Below are 19357 nucleotides of genomic sequence, written 5' to 3' on the forward strand. Positions count from 1 at the left end.
TTCTTTTTGGAGACAGAGTCTTGCTTTATTGCCCAGGCTGGAGTGCATTGGTGGAACCCTAGCTACTGTAGCCTAGCCTAGAACTCCTGGGCTCCAGTGATCCTCCTGCCTCAGCCTTCTAAGTAGCTGGGACTACAAGGGTGCACCACCATGCTTAGCTAATTTTTTAAGTTCTTTGTACAGATGGGGTCTTGCTGTGTTGCCCAGCTTGGTCTTGAACACCTGGCCTCAAGCAATCCTTCTGCCTTGGCCTCCTGAAGCACTGGGATTACAGGCATGAGCCATGGCACCCCACCTGAGGTCCCCTTTGAACTACTAACTTCTAGGTCCCTGATGAACAACCCTGACAAACTTGACCAGGAGTGGGACCAATTAGAGCTGGAAGGCCCTTAGGAAATCTTGTCCAGTGCTGCCCAAGCTGTTTAGAACACACGTAGGATTCTTGATAAAATATATTTGGGAAACACTAAACAGTTAAATTGGTGTTTGTTGTAAAGCTTTATTAGAATGTCTCATGGAGGCATTTGGTATGCTAAAGTTTATTGTGAATCTCTGAGAAAGCGTACATATGTATGTAACACTGTGATCCTCAAAAACTCTGGCCACATAATTTTTTCTTTTCTTTTCTTTTTTTTCTTCCTTCCTTCCCTCCTTCCTTCCTTCCTTCCTTCCCTTCCTTCCTTCCCTCCCTCCCTCCCTCCCTCCCTCTCTCCCTTTCTGTCTTTCTTCTTTCACCCAGAGCTAGCTGAGGTTTTATTTTGGGGCGGGGCGGGGGGGAGTGGTGGAAAAGCAATTGAATTGTTTTGTAGCTGGAGGCACCGGCAAGGGGGGTCACCAGGCAGTAACCTCGCCCGCGGGTGGGCTGAGCCTCAGGTGGGTCTCCCTTTCCCTGCGCTCCCCTGCACAGCGGCCTCCCTCCCGGGCTTTGGGGCAGCCGCAGGAGGGGCAGGCTGGGAGGTGCTGCCGCAGCCGTTCACTTGGACAGGACGTCAGAGGACTCGGACACCAGCTTCCCATCGCGGGTCTCGATCTTCCTTACAACCACGGCCCTCGGGGAGCTGGTGCGGCTGAAGGAGTTGGAGCCGGCGCCAGAGCCAAAGCTGCAGCCCACGGCGTAGCTGAGGCCGGGGCTTGTGAGGCCCCCACAGGCTGAGCTCAGACCACCTGCATAGCCGCTAGTGGTCTTCCTATGGATACTCACGTTCTGCATCCCAGACTCCAGCCGGCTCTCCTCGCCCTCCAGCAGCTTCCTGTAGGTGGCGATCTCGATGTCCAGGGCCAGCTTGACGTTCGTTCATCAGCTCCTGGTACTCACGCTGCTGCCACGCCATGTCCTGCTTGACCCGCTGCAGGGCGGCCTCCAGCTCAGACACCTTGGTGTTGGCCTCCTTAACGGCCAGCTCCCCACGCTGCTCCGCATTTGCGATGGCGGCCTCCAGGGAAGCCTTCTGGCCTTTGAGGCCCTCAATCTCAGCCTGGGGCCAGCTGATGTTCCGGTTCATCTTGGAGATCTCAGTCTTTGTACTCCGCAGGTGATCCCCGTACTTCCCAGCCAGGGTCTGAAGCTCCTCATACTTGATCTGGTCCATGCTCTCAGCCTCAGCCCGGCTGTGGTTGGCGATCTCCTCGTACTGCATCTTGACCTCAGCGATGATGCTTTCCATGTCCAGGGAGTGGCTGTTGTCCATGGACAGCGCTACAGAAGTGTCCGAAATCTGGGACTGCAGATCCGGGATCTCCTCTTCATACAGCTGCTTGAGGAAGTTGATCTCCTCAGTCAGCCCTTCGAGGCCAGACTCCAGCTCTACCTTGTTTATGTAAGCTTCATCCACATCCTTCTTGATGAGGACAAATTCATTCTCCATCTCTGTACCCTTATTGATCTCATCCTCATACTTGTTCTTGAAGTCCTCCACCACCAGCATGTTGCCAAGCTCCGCCTCCAGTTTTGGCTTCTCCCGGCCTAGAGTCTCCAGCTGCCGCCTAAGGTTGTTGATGTAGCTCTCCAACATGTGCATGTTGCTCTGAGCCGTCTTCTGCTCCTGCAGGAGGCTCCACTTGGTCTCCAGCATCTTGTTCTGCTGCTCCAGGAACCGTACCTTGTTGATGAAGGAGGCAAACTTGTTGAGGGTCTTGATCTGTTCCTTCTCCTGGGTGCGCACGGCCTGGATGTTGGGGACCACCTCCAGATTAAGGGGGCTCAGCAGGCTCTGTTTGACTGTGACGGCAGTGATGCCTCCCATGCCGCTGGCCACACCATAGCCTACACCCAGGCCACCCTGGAAACTGAGGATGCCCACTCGGGAGAAGCTCAAGGAGCTGATGCGGGCACTGGGCCCACTTGTGTAGGAGAGGCTGCTGAAGGTCTGGGGGCCAGAGGTGGACACCTTGTAGGACTTCTGGGTCACGCTGATGGATATGGTGGAGGCAGGAGTGGAAGCAGGCGGGCTGAACCAGGCAGAGATTCCAGAAGGAGCAGAGAAGCTGCTTCTTGGTCCATAAATCTTTTTTGAGGAGCACTTGGTAACATGTCTGAGGTTCACAGTTTAATGCATGTTCAGAAATCTGAGAGTCTCATATTGCAGATGGAGAAATGGATGTCCACACATAGAATGAAACTTGCTCAAATGGCAGATGTTTAATTGGTGGCAAAATTGAAATAAAACTCAGATCTTCAGCCTCCAAATGGAGTGCTCTTGCCACTATGCCACATAATAGTGCACTAGATAATAGTGCCTGAGATAAAGAACCACAGTATTTTGTTTTCAATACTCCTGCCTAATTCATTCAGCACAGTGAATAGAACCGACATGTATCTTTCCACTCTAATATTGCCACTTCTAAGCAAATAATCAATATAGTCCATGGCATTATTTTCCTCTTACTCCTGCTTCCAGGGCTGTGCATGGACCTCCTAAAAGCTAGACATCAGGCTGGCCGTGGTGGCTCATGCCTGTAATCCCAGTACTTTGGGAGGCCGAGGCAGGTGGATCACAAGGTCAGGAGTTTGAGACCAACCTGGCCAATATGGCGAAACCCTGTCTCTACTAAAAATACAAAAATTAGCCGGGTGTGGTGGTGGGCACCTGTAGTCCCAGCTATTTGGGGGGCTGAGGCCAGAGAATCACTTGAACCCGGAAGGTGGAGGTTGCAGTGAGCCGAGATCACGCCACTGCACTCCAGCCTGGGCAACAGAGTGAGACTCTATCTCAAAAAAAAAAAAAAATGAAGAAAAAAGAAAAAAACTAGACATCAGCCTTAGGGCTGGCTCTTGGTTGGTTATTGTGTTTTCAAGTGCCTGAGATCACATCTCTAAAGCGCTCTTCAGATATGTGGGTCATATGAATAAAACAGCTTAGGAACATAATTCTAAAATCTTTGAAACATCTTTCACCCTGCCAGAGGTTTGCATATTACATCTGAGGAATCTTACAAACAATCTTACATATTGTATATGTAAACAATAACAGGTGAATTCTAGGAAGGGGGTGGATTGAAAAATGTGGGCAGGTCAAACATGAAGAATGGGAATAGAATTACGGTGCTGCTAGTAATTTTGTAAACCAGCTTCCTAAGTTCTAAAAAAAGGAGGCGGGGGGACTTAATTTGAGTCAGTAGCCACCATCAGCCTGTCCTTAACTGAGAGAAAACAAAATGGTTTCAAGGGAAGCTATATTGAAGTCAGCTAATATAGTGAAGTCAGATCATTCCGACGTATCCTAATTCTCTGTAATGATAATGCTTTTGAGTTATGTCCCTATTAGGATCTGCTAAAGTATCCTTAGTGGCTAGGTGAGATTTTGAAGATGAGAAAGTCAAGTTGAAGGTTTAGAGCATCTTGTGTTATCATTCTAATTTCAGAAGAGTAAATACTCAGATTAAAAATTCCATAAGTAAATAAATACGTATGCCAAGTGTATGACAACAGGGTACCAGAAGACCTGGCTTTCTGGAGGAGAGACTCTGAAGAGGAGAGTAGGGCAATCCTCTGTTCTCATTCTTCTCCTGTAATCACAGTGGGTTTACAGATGTTTCCCTGCCCCTCCAGTGGGCAGCTGGTTCTGTAACTGTCTGCAGGCCAGGGCTGCGAGCAGCCTGCTTACAATGATATATTTGATATGCAAATGACAAGGCCTAAAATGGAGCGGCTGATAAGACTCAAGACCAATTTCAAGTGAGGGTCACAGTGGGGAGAAACACAATGATCAAATTCATGAATTAGACTTCTGTTTCCCCTTCCTTTGTCAACAGGAAATATTTATTAATTAAACCAAGGAAGGCTAGTGGGTACTGATGAGCAAATTAGCACATCAAAACCTTGGATGAAAGTTCCTGAGAATAGCGGGCCAGGGGAGAAACCAGGGAAAAGAAAAATAAACTGGAATTTACAGCTTATTTTGATATGAATCGAGTAATAATCAAGTGATTTGTTCCATCCAAGGGAAAAAGTTCGTGTAACAAAATTGACATTAATCAATTTAAAATAATTTTTAGTTTTTTTCTTTTGTTTGCAGGAATGATGACAATAAGACTATGGAAAATGGTGACAGGAAATTTGTAATAATTGTCATCAGATGATAAATATTTCAACTCACCAACTCTCATAAGAATATACACAAATTACAGTAAAACTTAAAAACAATACAAATAAGCACAAAGATAGTTAACACGGTGAAATTACTTTCTATGGAGATTCTTCAGCTTTTATTCCTTAACTAGCCAGTTCTGGAATTTCAGAGTTTGCTCTCTTGCCCTGCTTCCCGCAAACCTCAAACTTTTAGGAAGCAGTTTCATAGATATATTTTTCTAAAGCCGGCTTGCTGGTATGCACACAGTCGGGCGATAAAGGATTTAAGCAGGATTTACATTTTCACAATCCTCACCCTTGGCAGCCAGAGAGCCATTTCTGCTGCTGCTGGCAGTCTCCCTTGCTCCTCTCTACAATAATTTTATCTTAAATTATTTACTATTTCTTGCTGCTTATTTGCAGCCTTTTCTTTTGGTATTCTTGGTCACATCCATAGGCAGAAAGCAGGCAGATCACCTCATTCCGTAGGTCTTGATTTCCTCATCAGCACAAGGAATACTGAATCTGTATTCCCAACATACACTCCACGATTAGAATCATCTGCAGGATTTGGAATGACAACAGCAACAACAACACCCCTACTCCCAGAAATTCTGATTTGATTGCTTTGGGGTGGAGTCCAGGCACTGGTATTTTTTTAAAAAGCTCTGAGAAGGTTTTAATATACAGCTAGGGTTGAGCATCACTGACTTTCTAAAGCCTTGCCACTCCAAGTGTAGCAAATGATTCTTGGTCTTGAACGACACTTCTAAATACATTTACATATCTATATCATATTTAAAACATTCTCTGAATTACCAGAAAAAATATACATATGTATTCATTTCTTGGTAACAAATCTGAAATTATGCTCAATGCCAGATAGTATTTATTCAAATATTAGATCAAGTAACTATCATTCCCCCAAATATCACCTTTTGCAAAACTGTAAGATCAATTTTAGAGTTAATTTTTTTTTCCGGAGTACTTTTAGAAGTTCTTATTTCCCTTCGGTTTGTTCTCTGTTGCTGTGTGGTTTTAGAAAGAAAACGATTGGGGTGACTGAGGCCAACAAAAAAATAGCAAAAGACAGAAAAATGTGTACAATAATAATGTTTTCAGAGAAAAATAATATATGAACATTAAAGCCCCTCGGTATATGAAAACATGGAAAGTGTACACTTAGATGTAGAGCTCAGTTATAGTCCTGGCAACTGAGGAGAAAAATACACAGCTTTGGAGGAATTTTTCTAAGGCTAAGGCATCTTATAAATGTGCTTTTATATCCTTGACCAGAATGCTGGTTAATCTAAAAGAAAGAGTACAAATGAGGATTGAAGACTTGGTTTCTCTTACTACCCTTATCAGATCTCAAGATGGTTGAGAACTAATATTTTTACTTTTTGAAAAAAAAAAAGCTGGCCAAATATTATAAACAAACAGGAAAAAAAGGAGCACTGTGACTCAAGTCAACAGTGAAGTCTCAATCTTTCAAGTCTTAAATGCAGTTTTGCATGAGGTCTGGGACTAGCGTTGAAATAAACATTACATTGATGACCTTCAAAAGATAAGCTGCCAAAAGTTAACCTAAGAGGCTGGTGGTTTGGACCTGTAACAGGCAGAAAAAAGAAAAGGTCTCCCAAAGTTATACTCAATTCCTAACTCTCAGAACCTGTGAATATGGCAAAAGAGTGAATATCACCTTATATAACAGAAGATGTGGGTCTTGAGATAGAAGATAAGGGTCTTGAGAAGATGTGGGTCTTGAGCAGAAGAAAAGGGTCTTTAGAAGAGCTTGCATCGGATTATCCAGGGGGACTCTAAATGCACTTGTGTGTTTCCTTATGAGACAGGTGGAGGGAGATTAGATAGAGACCCACACAGAGAAGAAGGCAAGGTGCATATGGAGGCAGGGATTGGAGTGATGTGGCCATGAGCCAAGGACACCTGCAGCCACCCAAAGTTGGAAAAGACAAGGAATTGATTCTCCCCTAGAGCCCCTGGAAGGAGTGGGTTTCTGCCAGCAGCTTGATGTGGTGCTTCTGTTTTCCAGAGCCATGAGCTAATACGTTTCTGTTACTTTAAGCCACCAAGTTTGTGGTAATTTGTTATAGCAGCCCCAGGAAACAAATACAGGGCCCAATAGATAAGAACAGAGAGAGGGGTAAGTATCACATTGTGTAAAGTGAATACACCCCTTTACATAAAGTGAATATGTAAGAGGAATAACTGGAAGGGTTCATCAGAGTTCCTTTGTTTGCTATTTGCTTAGCAATTACTCTGTGTTTTATTTTTTGTTTTTTGTTTACTTTTTTTTTGTTTTTGATTTTATTTTTTTTTTGAGACAGAGTCGCACTCTGCAGCCCAGGCTGCAGTGCAGTGGTATGATCATGGCTCACTGCAGCCTCAACCTCCTGGACTCAGGAGATCCTCCCATTTCAGCCATGTAGCTGGGACTGCAGGTGTGCACCACCACTCCAGGCTAATTTTTTGATTTTTTTTTTTGTAGAGAAGGGGGTCTTACTTTGTTGCCCAGGCTGGTCTTGAACTCCTGGCCTCAAGTGAACCTCCCACCATGGCCTCCCAAAGTGCTGGGATTACAGATGTGAGCCACCGTGTCGGGCCAGCAGTTGCTTTGCATATAACATACTTTGCAGCCAATGGTCTTAAGACACAACTCAATAATATCATCCTTGTTAGATTAAGCAACTTCCAGACTAGGTTCTGAAACTAATGAAGGTCACTGTCCAACAAATACACTGGGGATTGTGACTCTCAGTCCACACTGTAATCCCAGAGCACCTTTCGACAGAGTGGCCTGGGGACTCACATAGAGAGCAGAGCTACCTTTTTACCTCTCTCCTCCACAGACTCTGGCTCCCAAAGGAGATTCCCACATGAAGAATAATTTGCTGGTAAAATAACAGTAAAATATTTCCTCCAAGGTACTCGAATTCATTACTTGGGTTATCTGCCCCACCTCCTACCAGCCCACCTTTGATACTAACTGAAGTGACACACAATTTAGAGGAAGAAAAAAACATTGAATTGCCATTGGAGGGATTCCCATTCCCAGGCCAGTTGTAAACAAACCTGCTGCTGTCTTCTGGGCCCTCTAGGAAGTGTTGACCCCATGAGCAGTCTGAGTACATCCCCTGCCCTCCTCCTGTCTTTTCCCCACCCACTCTCTGGTGGAATCAAACTATAGCATTGATGTAGGAATATATGCTTCTTATAATGTACAAGCTTTTATTTTAAGTGGATTTTGGTTTCCAAACTCTTTTGCATAGTTATACCCCTGCCCCCCGATAGGGGAGCTAACATCTAACTTGTGATCTTGGGATAAATTACACTCTTTACCCCATTCTCCTAGGATAGGAACACTATTTAATGGGCTGGAGGATTTACCCTCCATTATTCTTTTTGCATTGGGAATGTAATATAATTTCAGGGTTTGAGAGCACTCACCGACTGTCCAGTTATGTTAACTTAGTGTCTTGGTACATTAGTTTGCTGGAGCTGCTGTAACAATGTATCACAGGCTTGGGGTGCTTAGGCAACGGAAAGTAATTGTCTCTTAGTTCTGGAGGCTGAAGTCTAGGATCAAGGTGTTGGCAGGGTTGGTTCCTTCTGAGGGGTGTGAGGGATGGGTCTGTTCCAGGCGTCTTTCCTTGGGTTGTAAATGGCTATCTTCTTTCTCCCTGTGACTGTTCACATCGTCTTCTCCTTATGCATGTCTGTCTCTGTGTCCAAATTTTCCCTTTCTATAAGGACATGCATCATAGGGATGGTCATATTGTCCATATTGTGGACACCTTAATGACCACGTTTTTACTTGATTACTTCTGTAGAGACACCCTATCTCTAGATAAGGTCACATATGAAGATACTTGGGATTAGGACTCCAGTGTACCCATATTTTTGGGGTGGGGAGGGAGATACAATTGAACCATAATGCCTGGTTACTGAAGACACGTTGGAACAGTCTCTACTGTTCACTCCACTCATCTTCATGCTTATGTCTCTATGCACTGTGGTCCATGTTGGGTTTAATGCCCCTTCTTGCTTTGCCTCTGATCTGGCTAGAGACAGTCAACAAGGCAACTCAAACAGTCAGGTAGGTGGCATCCGACAGCTTGCTCTAACGAGACACATTAATTGCCTCCTGGAGGGCTCATGTGTTGTTTCCTTGATGTTTTAAATTAATTTGGAGAAGCAGTGAAGACTTATGGTTGGGGACAGGGGAATATCCTCTAGATGTTGGTAAAGCAATAGATCTACATTTTACTAGGTTGGCATCTGGGGGAACCAAGTAAGAAAATCTGTCCAGTGGAGGCTTCATATTCAGTGGGAGTGAGAGGGAGACTGGTGGGAGCTAAGGGAAAAGAGCCCATTTCAGCTTCTTAAAACTCCCCTTCTTCCCCTAGGACTAGAAGAAAGAAAGAACGCAGCTTTCTTATGTGTGCCCTCCTGGTAATCAAAATGTTTATTGTTCATTATGCAATATTTTTCTATACGGTGCCTTGAGGTCTTGAGAGGATTTCCACTCTAAAGAATGACTGAATAATGATGGATTTAAAAAACACAGGTCTAGGTTGGAATGGGAAAAGCATTGAAGCTCAAAAGTGGTAAAGAAAACACACAAGCAGGGAAAGACAGCCTCAAGCAGAGATGCAGGGGTGGTGACTTACTGCCACTCAGGGGACTCAATCGATCAACAATATCACTCACTTTTGTGGACCATGGCTAACATTCTCCCATTAGAGATTCACTGGAGTTAAGCTTGGCATAGCAAAAAGTCTGTAAGCAGTAGAGTGAGAGTCAGGTAGACTCAGGTTGGAGTCCTGAAGCTAGTATTTATTGGATACGTGTTTTTAGCAAATTTATTTAACCTCTGAAAAGAGAGATGTTCAGGGTGACTGAAAAGAGTCATTTTGAGTATTAGATGAAATGATCTCTGTGAAAACACCTTGTATTAGTCAATTCTCATGCTGCTAATAAAGACATACCTGAGATCGGGTAATTTATAAAGGAAAGAGGTTTAATTGACTCACAGTTCAGTATGGCTGGGGAGGCCTCAGGAAACTTACAATCATGGCAGAAGGGGAAGCAAACATGTACTTCTTCACATGGTGGCAGGAAGGAGAAGAATGAGAGCTCACCAAAGAGGCAAGCCCCTTATAAAACCATCAGATCTCGTGATAACTTACTCACTATCACGAGAACAGGGTGGGGGAAACTGCCCACATGATTCAATTATCTCCACCTGGTCCCTCCCAAGACATGTGGCGATTATGGGAACTACAATTCGAGATGAGATTTGGGTAGGGACACAGCCAAACCATATCACTCCTCTAGCAATTCCTGCCATGTGATGGGATTCCTGTGTATCCATGAATCCCCCCAGTTCCCACCAGAAGATGGCCAGTGGGGTCCAGAGTGTTTTCAACTCCAAACATTCTAGAAGGAGTGGCATATTAAGGCACACATACCTTAGTCTTGGTCTAAAATAGTCCTGGGTTGTTAAAGTTTCTCCTTTTGACTGGAGAGGGCAGGGGTAACATGAAAACATCAATGGGCAGGTGGGGCCACGGGAGGAAGGTGAGAAGCGGGTGCTTTGGGCATTAGAAAGTAGAACTACTCTGGATTAAAAGGCAGAAGGAAAGGGCCCTGGGACCTGGAGGAGGGCAACTGTTTTATTTTTCTTTGGGAACAGAATGATCTTACCACCTGAAAAATGCTATGATGTCATTACTAAGTGGCTGTTGCCTGAATTTACTTAACAAATTGTAAAAAAATCAATTTATGAATGTTATTAGACCTGATGGTTTTGGGAGGTAAGAAATTACAATCATTCCCACTCAACTGTAGTTAAATCAAACTTGAATGAGAACTTAAGTGGTCTAATTTGTGACTGGCTTAAATAAGTGTTCAAAATACCTAGTGGGCACCTAGAAGCACGAGACCTGCTATTCTGCTGGCATTATGATAGCAAACTGGCAAATTGGGTCACTTTGACCTGATGTAATTCATTCGCCGCTGTGAAGGCTTAGTCTCAGGTTGCTGTGTATTAATAACACTAATGTGTATGTTAATTTTCCTATTCTCAAGCCTAAGCTATTTGTTTAAGTAATAGCTTTATCTTAATCAAGGCTTTTATGATACATAAATAAAGTTTCTCAGCCTTGTCCCTTAAATAATAGATTTTCATGAATATGGCCTCCTCAAAGTCTGGAGCTTTTACACCAACAATCAATTTGTCTTGAGAACAGAAAATTTAAAACTGTATTACCTTACTGTGAGGCATCACCACAGTAAGCATTTCTTGTTCAACAGAGACTGAGGGTGCAGAGCGGCTATCTACTGCTCGTGTTCCATGCTGCTGACACCTTGTGTGGCCTATACTCCGTTTAACCATTACCTTGTGGCACAGACACACGGTCGTGCCCTGGGAAGCCTTAGTCTGGAGACTTGGCCTCAGTTGGAGAAGACTGGGTGTGGAGCAGGTTCAGCAGAGCACCCAGCATTCATGGTGGCCATCTCTATCTGCAAGGGAAGGAAAAGACGCACGCATAGGAAGAGTAGGAAGGAATATGACATTGTCCCTTTTTAGCTAGGAGAGGGAATGGAATCGAGGGAAAGTCCTCTAATGAGGTTACAGGTAACTTCCTTTCTAATCATCTTAATGGCTTTATTATTTTTTTTTAAATAAATAGAGATGGGGTCTCACTGTGTTGCCAAGGCTGGTCTTTAACTCCTGGGCTCATGCAAGCCTCCTGCATTGGCCTCCCAAGTAGCTGGGATTACAGGTGCATGCCACCATGCCAGGCTAATTTTTTGATTTTTTAATGTTTTGGAGATGATATCTCACTGTTTTGCCCAAGCTTGACTCTAATTTTTTAAGCTCAAGTGATTCTCCCACCTTGGCCTCCCAAAGTTCTAGGATTACAAGCATGAGCCATTGCACCCAGCCCTTAGTGACTTTATACTTAGCTTTCTTCTTCAAGCCTCAAGATGCAATTTGAATAGGATATTCGGTACATTGATTTTCTGAGGCAATCATGGGTGATTCTCTTTTGGTCATATGTGGTTGGTTGGCTCCTAGGTTTTATATCTCATCATCAAGTATTTAATTCAGCACTGACTCAGCTAAATGTATTAATTACCTAGGAGAACTTCCTATAGCCCTTTTGGGTTCTGTAATTCCAGTGTTGGCCAGGAACAGAATGATTTATGTAGTAATGCTAACTATAGCAGCTTACTATTAAGCAACAGACATCAGAAGCAGTTTACTTTGAGATTATCAGCTGTTTATTATGATTGGGTCAGTAATGAGAGAAACATCAAGAAGTGTTTCAAGAAAGATTTTCTCATCTTTTTTTTTTTTTTTTTTTTCCTATTCTCCACATGTAGGCCTAGTAAGATTGCATTGCCTAGCTCAATCATATGTTCCAAATCTGCTTCAGGGTAAAGTTTAGGAAAAAGTGTCCTGTCGATTTAGCACATCCAGATTTTGTATTTATTTATTTATTTATTTTTTTTACTAAAGACTTTTCTTTCATGTAGTTTGAGTATCACATCTTTTCTTTTCTCTATTTAAACATTGAGACAAGAGTTAGGGATAAATGAACTTCACTATTTTAAGTGTGGTCTTTCCCAGGGACATTTGCATTTTAGAAGGGAACTGAGCCTTAGACCAAAGGGATAAATTTTTAATGGTATAATTTCAGGCATTAACAAATGATCTGGCAGGTAAGTTTTGGGAGTTGGGCAAACCGCCCTCTTAATTGTTAAGAGGAGACGTTCTTTCCAGTTGAAGTTAAGTATGTCCCAGTCCAAATTTTTCATTCAGAGTCTGTCAGGATGCATTCGCCAATGGAAACAGATACTTTTGGAAGTCTTTTGCAAATGTTAGTGTCTTGGTTAACTTAAATTAATTTACTCCTTAGGTCTGCATTTGTGAATGGACACTTCCAGTGGAAATGTAAAAAAAAAAGTCAATAAAAAGAAAAAAAATATGGTGAGACATATCATTCCTAAATTCAGTGCTTTTATTTATTTATTTATTTGAGACTCACTCTGTCACCTAGGCTGGAGTGCAGTTGTGTGATCTCGGCTCACTGCAACCTCTGCCTCCTTGGTTCCAGTGATTCTCCTGCCTCAGCCTCCTGAGTAGCTGGGATTAAAGGTGCTCCCCACCATGCCCGGCTAATTGTATTTTTTTTTGTAGAGACAGGGTTTCACCATGTTGGCCAGGGTAGTCTCGAAATCCTGACCTCAAGTGATCCAAAATGCTGGGATTACAGGCATGAGCCACTGTGCCCAGCAATTCAGTGTTTTCTTGATAGATTTATTGCAATGACCAGATATCCCAGCACCGTGATATGTGACTTTGAATTTTATCTAACAAACACCTACTGAGTACCTACCAAGTGTTTAGCATTCAAGCCAAATAGTGGGGACAAAGAAACAAACCCCAAAATGTCTCCCCTTTCAAACTTACTGTCCAGTGGAGGAGAGAGGCAAGTAAATAAACACCAGACAGTGCGACAGATATGATTTAGATAAGAGGGTCGGAGGACTGACCACCCTATGGGCTGAGGTCAGAGGCAGTCTTTATACGTGTATAGATGTCCTCTTCCTTAGCAGACAGTAAGTTCCATGAAGACAGGGACATGTCTTTTCACTTCTGGCACATAGTAGGTGCTCAAATAACATCTATGGACTTAGTGGACAACTATGAGAATTAATAAATGTCAGGCCCTGGGATTACAATGGTGAGAAAAACTGACATAGCTTCTGCTCTCATGAACCCTCATGGTTGACTGACATGTAACAAACAAATAATTGATGGAAGTTGTCTTATGCATGCCGAGAAAAAGTACAGGGTAGTATGAATGAGGACAATAGGCAAATTCATTTGGCTGCGGATTCAGGAATGGAATCGCTGACTCAGAGATATTTCAGCTGGGCTTGGGAAGGTGTGTAGGAGTAAGTACCAGCGAAAAGCTGAGTCTGCCAGATTGAGGGACAGCATGGTCAAAAACGACAAGATGCGCAACAGGTTGGTAGAATTTAGGATGGAAAGAATGCCTGAAGAGTGGTGTTCTGTGATGCACCTATGCAAAGATGTGCCTACTCGGTCTTAGGAATGCGCTGGTTCATTTAAACTTCAACTCTGGCGGCTGTTGGTCACTGTAATTGAACATTCACACTTTGGGGCTGGTTAGCTGGAATTGGTTATAGAATCAGAAATCTGGTTATAGAATCAGAAATCTGGTTATAGAATCAGAAAAGCTATACTCTACGGGAAGCCAGTATGGTGTACTTCACCCATCAATATCTTAGTCAGCCTGGGCAACAGAGGGAGACCTTGTCTCTACAAAAAATGAAAAAAAATTAGCTGGGCATGCTGGCCCATGCCTAGAGTCCCAGCTACTTGGGAGACTGTGGCAGGAGGACTGCTTGAACCCAGGGATTTAAGGCTGCAGTGCGCTATGATAGAACTACTGCACTCCTGCCTGGGCAACAGAGCGAGACCCTGTCTTCAGAAAAAATCTTAGTCAGGACCTGAGCTCTGCTATTGAGCCAAGTAAACAGCAGGGATGGGTTTTACTGGGAAATGAGTAGGTTTGTAATTAGCATGATGGATGTTAGAAACAGGCTCTTGGGGAAATTAAGGTTATGTGGACTGGCCAAAATACTTTAGATGCCCTTCACACTTACGAGAATAAGTTATAGAATCCAATAAAGCCTAGACTTTATCGTTAGGAATGTTCTCCTAAAGTTCCTAAATCATTCTCTAAGGCTCCATTCCTTAAAAGGATTTCTGGTTGTCTGGTGCCAACAAGAGTGACAGCAGGCTGCCTTTGAAATGTTCCTGTGTCAGCCTTCAATGGATCTTTCAAGCAGTGAGGTCAGAGTATCTAGAAGGATGGAGAGCTAGGTCCTCAGCAAACTTACACAATGGAGTGTCCACACTGTTCTTCTACTTGCTGTTTTGGGCTAAATTGTGTCCCTCCCCCAAATTTATATATTGAAGTCCTAACCTCCAGGAACTCAGAATGCGCCTGTATTTAGAAATTAGGCATTTAAAAGGTAATTATGGCAAAGTGAGGTCATATCCAAATAAACAATGGGACTGATGTCCTTGTAAGAAGAGATTAGGACACAGAGACAACCCTGTGAGGACACAGAGAGAAGGTGGCCATCCCCAAGCCAAAGAGAGAGAACTCACAGTGAATTCAAGCCTACTGACAACTTAAAATAAGACTTCCAGCCTCCAGAACAGTGAGAAAATAAATTTCTGTTGTTTAAGCCACCCAGTCTGTGTTACTTTGTGATGGTAGTCCCTGTAAACCAATATACTTGCTAATAAAAAGTATGTAATAAATAACCACGTATATGGCAGACTGTGGCCTCAGACTTACTTTCATTTTAGCCTAGGAGTGAGGCTGTAGGTAATAGCTAAAATTACTCACCTTAAAATTTTTTAGTGGCTTCTGTTATGTGCCAAAAAAACATGAGGATAGTATACCAAAAGCATGGTTTAGATGGGTTCACAATAAAGTTGCTAGAAAAATAATGACTTGGCCGGGCACTGTGACTCACGCCTGTAATCCCAGCACTTTGGGAGGCCGAAGGGGGCAGATCATCTGAGGTCAGGAGTTCGAGACCAGCTTAACTAACATGGTGAAAACCTGTCTCTACTAAAAATACAAAAAATTAGCCGGGCGTGGTGGCACATTCCTGTAATCCCAGCTACTCGGGAGACTGAGACAGGAGAATCAGTTGAACCTAGGAGGTGAAGGTTGCAGTCAGCCGAGATTGCACCATTGCACTCCAGCTCAAGCATACTTAAATTTGGCATATAGCAATGCTCAAGAAACACTGGCATATGAATGAATGAATGAATGAAGGAGTTGAGAGTTGAAGGATAAGTAGGAATTAGATGGGAGAATGAGGCCAGGACAGACTTTCTGGGGACCTGCCACACAAGAATGAAGTTACAGGGCCGGGCACGGTGGCTCATGCCTGTAATCCCAGCACTTGTGGGAGGCTGAGGTGGGCGGTTCGCCTGAGGTCAGGAGTTCAAGACCAGTCTGGCCAACGTGGTGAAACTCCATCTCTACAAAAAATACAAAAATTAGCCGGGCATGGTGGGGGGTGCCTGTAATCCCAGCTACTCAGGAGGCTGAGGCGGGAGAATCGCTTGAACCTGGGAGGTGGAGGTTGCAGTAAGCCGAGATCACGCCATTGCACTCCAGCCTGGGTGACATGGGTGAAACTCTGTCTCAAAAAACAAACAAAACAAAACAAAACAAACAACAACAACAAAAAAACAAGAATGAAGTTACAGAAGCCTGATAGGATGTGGGTAATTCTATCCACCAAATCTGTTCACTCATTTTTTTCTATAGTGCCACATATTTTAGTGCCCCAAATGTGTTTATTATAAATCTGACAAGTACAACATGTTTGTCACAGAAATAACTCACAAAATAGTAACAATCAACGTTTTCAGTTTAAACTTAGATCCCAATAATAGCGAGAAACACTTTTAATATTTTAACTAACATTTGTCCATACATTTAGAGTCTGCAAAGAAGTCTTTCTATTTGTTATCCTATTTAACCCATGCAACAAGTATGGAGAAAGGACTAAGAAACATCCCAGTCTGTCTCTTCTAAAGTAGAATCTGAAACAAGAGGCCAAGGTGGGAGAATCGCTTGAGCTCAGGGGTTTGAGGCTGCAGTGAGCCAGGGTTGCACCACTGCAGCCTGGATGACAGAACTCACTTGGGTCTGCGTGACAAAGCAAGACCCTTGGGTGCCAGTAGTTCATTCTCTTGGGAATTGATCCCAAGAGTTGTAAGTGAGGGAGTATAGAATAGAACAGGTACAGGAAAAAAGGCCACTGAAAAACCACGTCAGAATTGTCCTACCGGAGAACTGGGAGGCAGGGCATTTGTCCCCTGATTTCTGTCCTGCGCTGGTTCAGGGTTGCCCAGGGAGGGGTCATTAGTTCCCCTATAGGGGGAATAGGCTGTGCTTGTGCGTGAACTGAGCAGCCTCCAAAACCTTCAGAGAAAGCCAGGAGGCAGAGAAGTCATAGATACAAGGGCTTATGTCCAAGGATGAACACCTTTTTTTTTTTTTTTTTCTTTTCAAGATACGGTCTCACACTGTTACCCAGGCTGGAGTGCAGTGGTGTGATCATGGCTCACTGCAGCCTTCAACTCCTGAGCTCAAGGGATCCTCCCCCCTCAGCCTCCAAACTAGGTGGGACTACAGGTGTGAACCATCATGCTGGCCATTTTTTTTTTTTAGTTGGGGGGTGTGTCTCACTATGTTGTCCAGGCTGGTCTCAAACTCTTGGCCTCAAGCTATCCTCCCAACTCTGTCTCTTAAAGTGTTGGGATTATAGGTGTGAGCCACCATGTCAGGCTCAAGATAGGACACTTTTAAACAAGTCAAGAACTGTCCATCACAGCTGCACTGAAGTCAGTTGGACCACAGGAGTTTGGCATGACAAACATCTGCTTTAAGACCAGCTATCCTTGTCTTTACCTTCAAGAGAAGATGAATGCTCAGAAAGTATTGTGACTTTGCCAAGGTCACATGAGAAGGCATGGTTCTAATTTTGGTGGATCTTACTCCAAATGCTGTGTTATCTCTAAGTTATCACAGAGAATTCACAAGGTCAGTACACTTTACTACATTTAATAAGGTTGTCAACTCTACGGACAGTCCCCTAGAAACATCACAGATAGTGTGGCGAGATTTAGATATCACTTCCAATCAGAATATATAACACGTGGATTCTGAAAACAGCTTCTACTAGCATTTTGGGGAAAATACACTTATGAGTATGAAAACATTTTTCTCTCCTTTCACTTTAATTCTCCTTTGAAAAGGCCTAGAGATTCCTGATTGCCTGACTTCAGCTCAAGACTGCAGAATGAGAAAGCTCTTTTTTGAGACCCATGAGTCTGCTGAGAGCCTGTTGCCAAAGGCATCATTTCATTTGCCCAGCTCCTTGGCGAAGTCTCACAAAAAGTCTGACTTTCCAAAGATATCCCGCCCGATTCCCAGTGTGAAGGGGTTTCTAGCTCTATAACAAACTGCTGAACCTGTTTCTAAAGCTGACTGGGTTTGCATACTAAGAATCCTTTGGGATTTTGTTAGGGCTAGCTGTCCTCAGCCATGTGCAGTCGCTGCTATTCCAAATGAAAGAACTGGTTTGTTTGTGTTTTAATTATCTCTTCTTACAAGATCTACCCAGCAGTATTGCTCCACATGGCTTGAAAGAATTTAATTAAACCGAAAAAAAAGGGCTTTGCTTTTGTTGTTGGTGTTGTTGTCGTTGTTAGTTGCTGGAATGAAATCAGACTCTGGTTGTGCCAGTGCGTGGAGGTTTTTTTTCTTGTTCTTATGAACAAATTGCTATTAATACTAAAGACACAAACACTTAGGAGCACAATGCATTTTTTTTTTGTACTGCATTGTGCAATTCACTAGCAGAATGCAACTTCCAAGAGATGAACTCCCTTAGTTTCCATGGAAGGAATCAGAACTCTGTCTGCTAATTGAAACAGAATTAGAGAGTTGAAGTGGGGAACTTCAGTGTATTTTTAGTTCTGCAGAAAGGCCACATAGAAATAACAGAAGAGGCTGGGCATGGTGGCTCACACCTGTAATCCCAGCACTTTGGGAGGCCGAGGCTGGCGGATCACGAGGTGAAGAGATCGAGACCATCCTGGCCAACATGATGAAACCCCGTCTCTACTGAAAAACACAAAAATTAGCTGGGTGTGGTAGCATGCATCTGTAGTCTCATGACTCGGGAGGCTAAGGCAGGAGAATCATTTGAACCCAGGAGGCGGAGGTTGCAGTGAGCCGAGATCATGCCAGTGCACTCCAACCTGGCAACAGAGCAAGACTCTGTCAAAAAAAAAAAAAAAAAAAGGTGCAATATCTTGGAATATCAGCTGTGGTGGAAATGCCTTTGGGATCTTCTGATGCTGTTGTTCCAAGGGACAGGGAGCAAAGGAACAGACCAGAAGTGGTTCAGTGGCCAAGGTATGTTTCTCAACCAACAGTGGCATGAGACTTCATTATAATGAATAAATATGCCATTTTCTTCATAAAGGTAATACTGGTTTATTTTAGAAAATATAGATAAGCCACACATGAAGTTTCTTCAAATGCTCTTATATCATCTAAGTACCTAAGGTCTGACTGTCAGGATGTTTCTCTTTCCATGTCATCTTCTTTTATCTCTTTTTCTTGCATGTTCTGAACCTTGGCAGAGGAAGGGAGAGTAGATGAAAATCAAAGCAGATTCTGAGGCTCATTGCAGTTTAGATACAATGTTGGGTACAGAGGAGGGGTGAAGAGAGAGGGTCTTGATTCTTAAGACACAATCCAACATAATATGCCTTTATTTAACACATTCTGGGGGCATCCCACCATTAGGACCTTTGTAGATATATTAAAAAAATTGTATCAGCTTGCCTTCATAGCACTTACAATCCATTTGGCTGAATTGGCAAATCACTGCATATTTAAAAAATACCAATTTGAGATATTTTTCATATTTGATAAACAGGAGATGCTTAGTGTGACAGAAAAGTTAGATTTTCTTTCAGTTTCAAATTCTACATAGCAAAGGTTTCAGTGGTACTTAGAAGCCAGAAAAGAGGGTGATCATTGCTCTGGGCTATTTCTCTTAGTTACTCACTTATTTCTTATGAGATTATCTTTTGTATCACCTCACTTGAGATGCCAA

The 19357-nt window shown here is 43.3% G+C and overlaps 1 protein-coding gene across 1 annotated transcript in view; it reads right to left on the reverse strand.

Moving 5' to 3' along the window:
• Positions 1–973: 973 nt before the first annotated feature.
• LOC129006525 (keratin, type II cytoskeletal 8-like) overlaps positions 974–19357 on the reverse strand; it is a 42096-nt gene continuing 23712 nt past the window's right edge. The window contains 2 exon segments of the mRNA XM_054436236.1: positions 974–1291; positions 1293–2504. Of these exon segments, the coding sequence (XP_054292211.1) occupies positions 974–1291; positions 1293–2504 (1530 nt within the window).

This window comes from Pongo pygmaeus, chromosome 8 (genome assembly GCF_028885625.2).
Source record: "Pongo pygmaeus isolate AG05252 chromosome 8, NHGRI_mPonPyg2-v2.0_pri, whole genome shotgun sequence".
Lineage (NCBI taxonomy): Eukaryota > Metazoa > Chordata > Mammalia > Primates > Hominidae > Pongo > Pongo pygmaeus.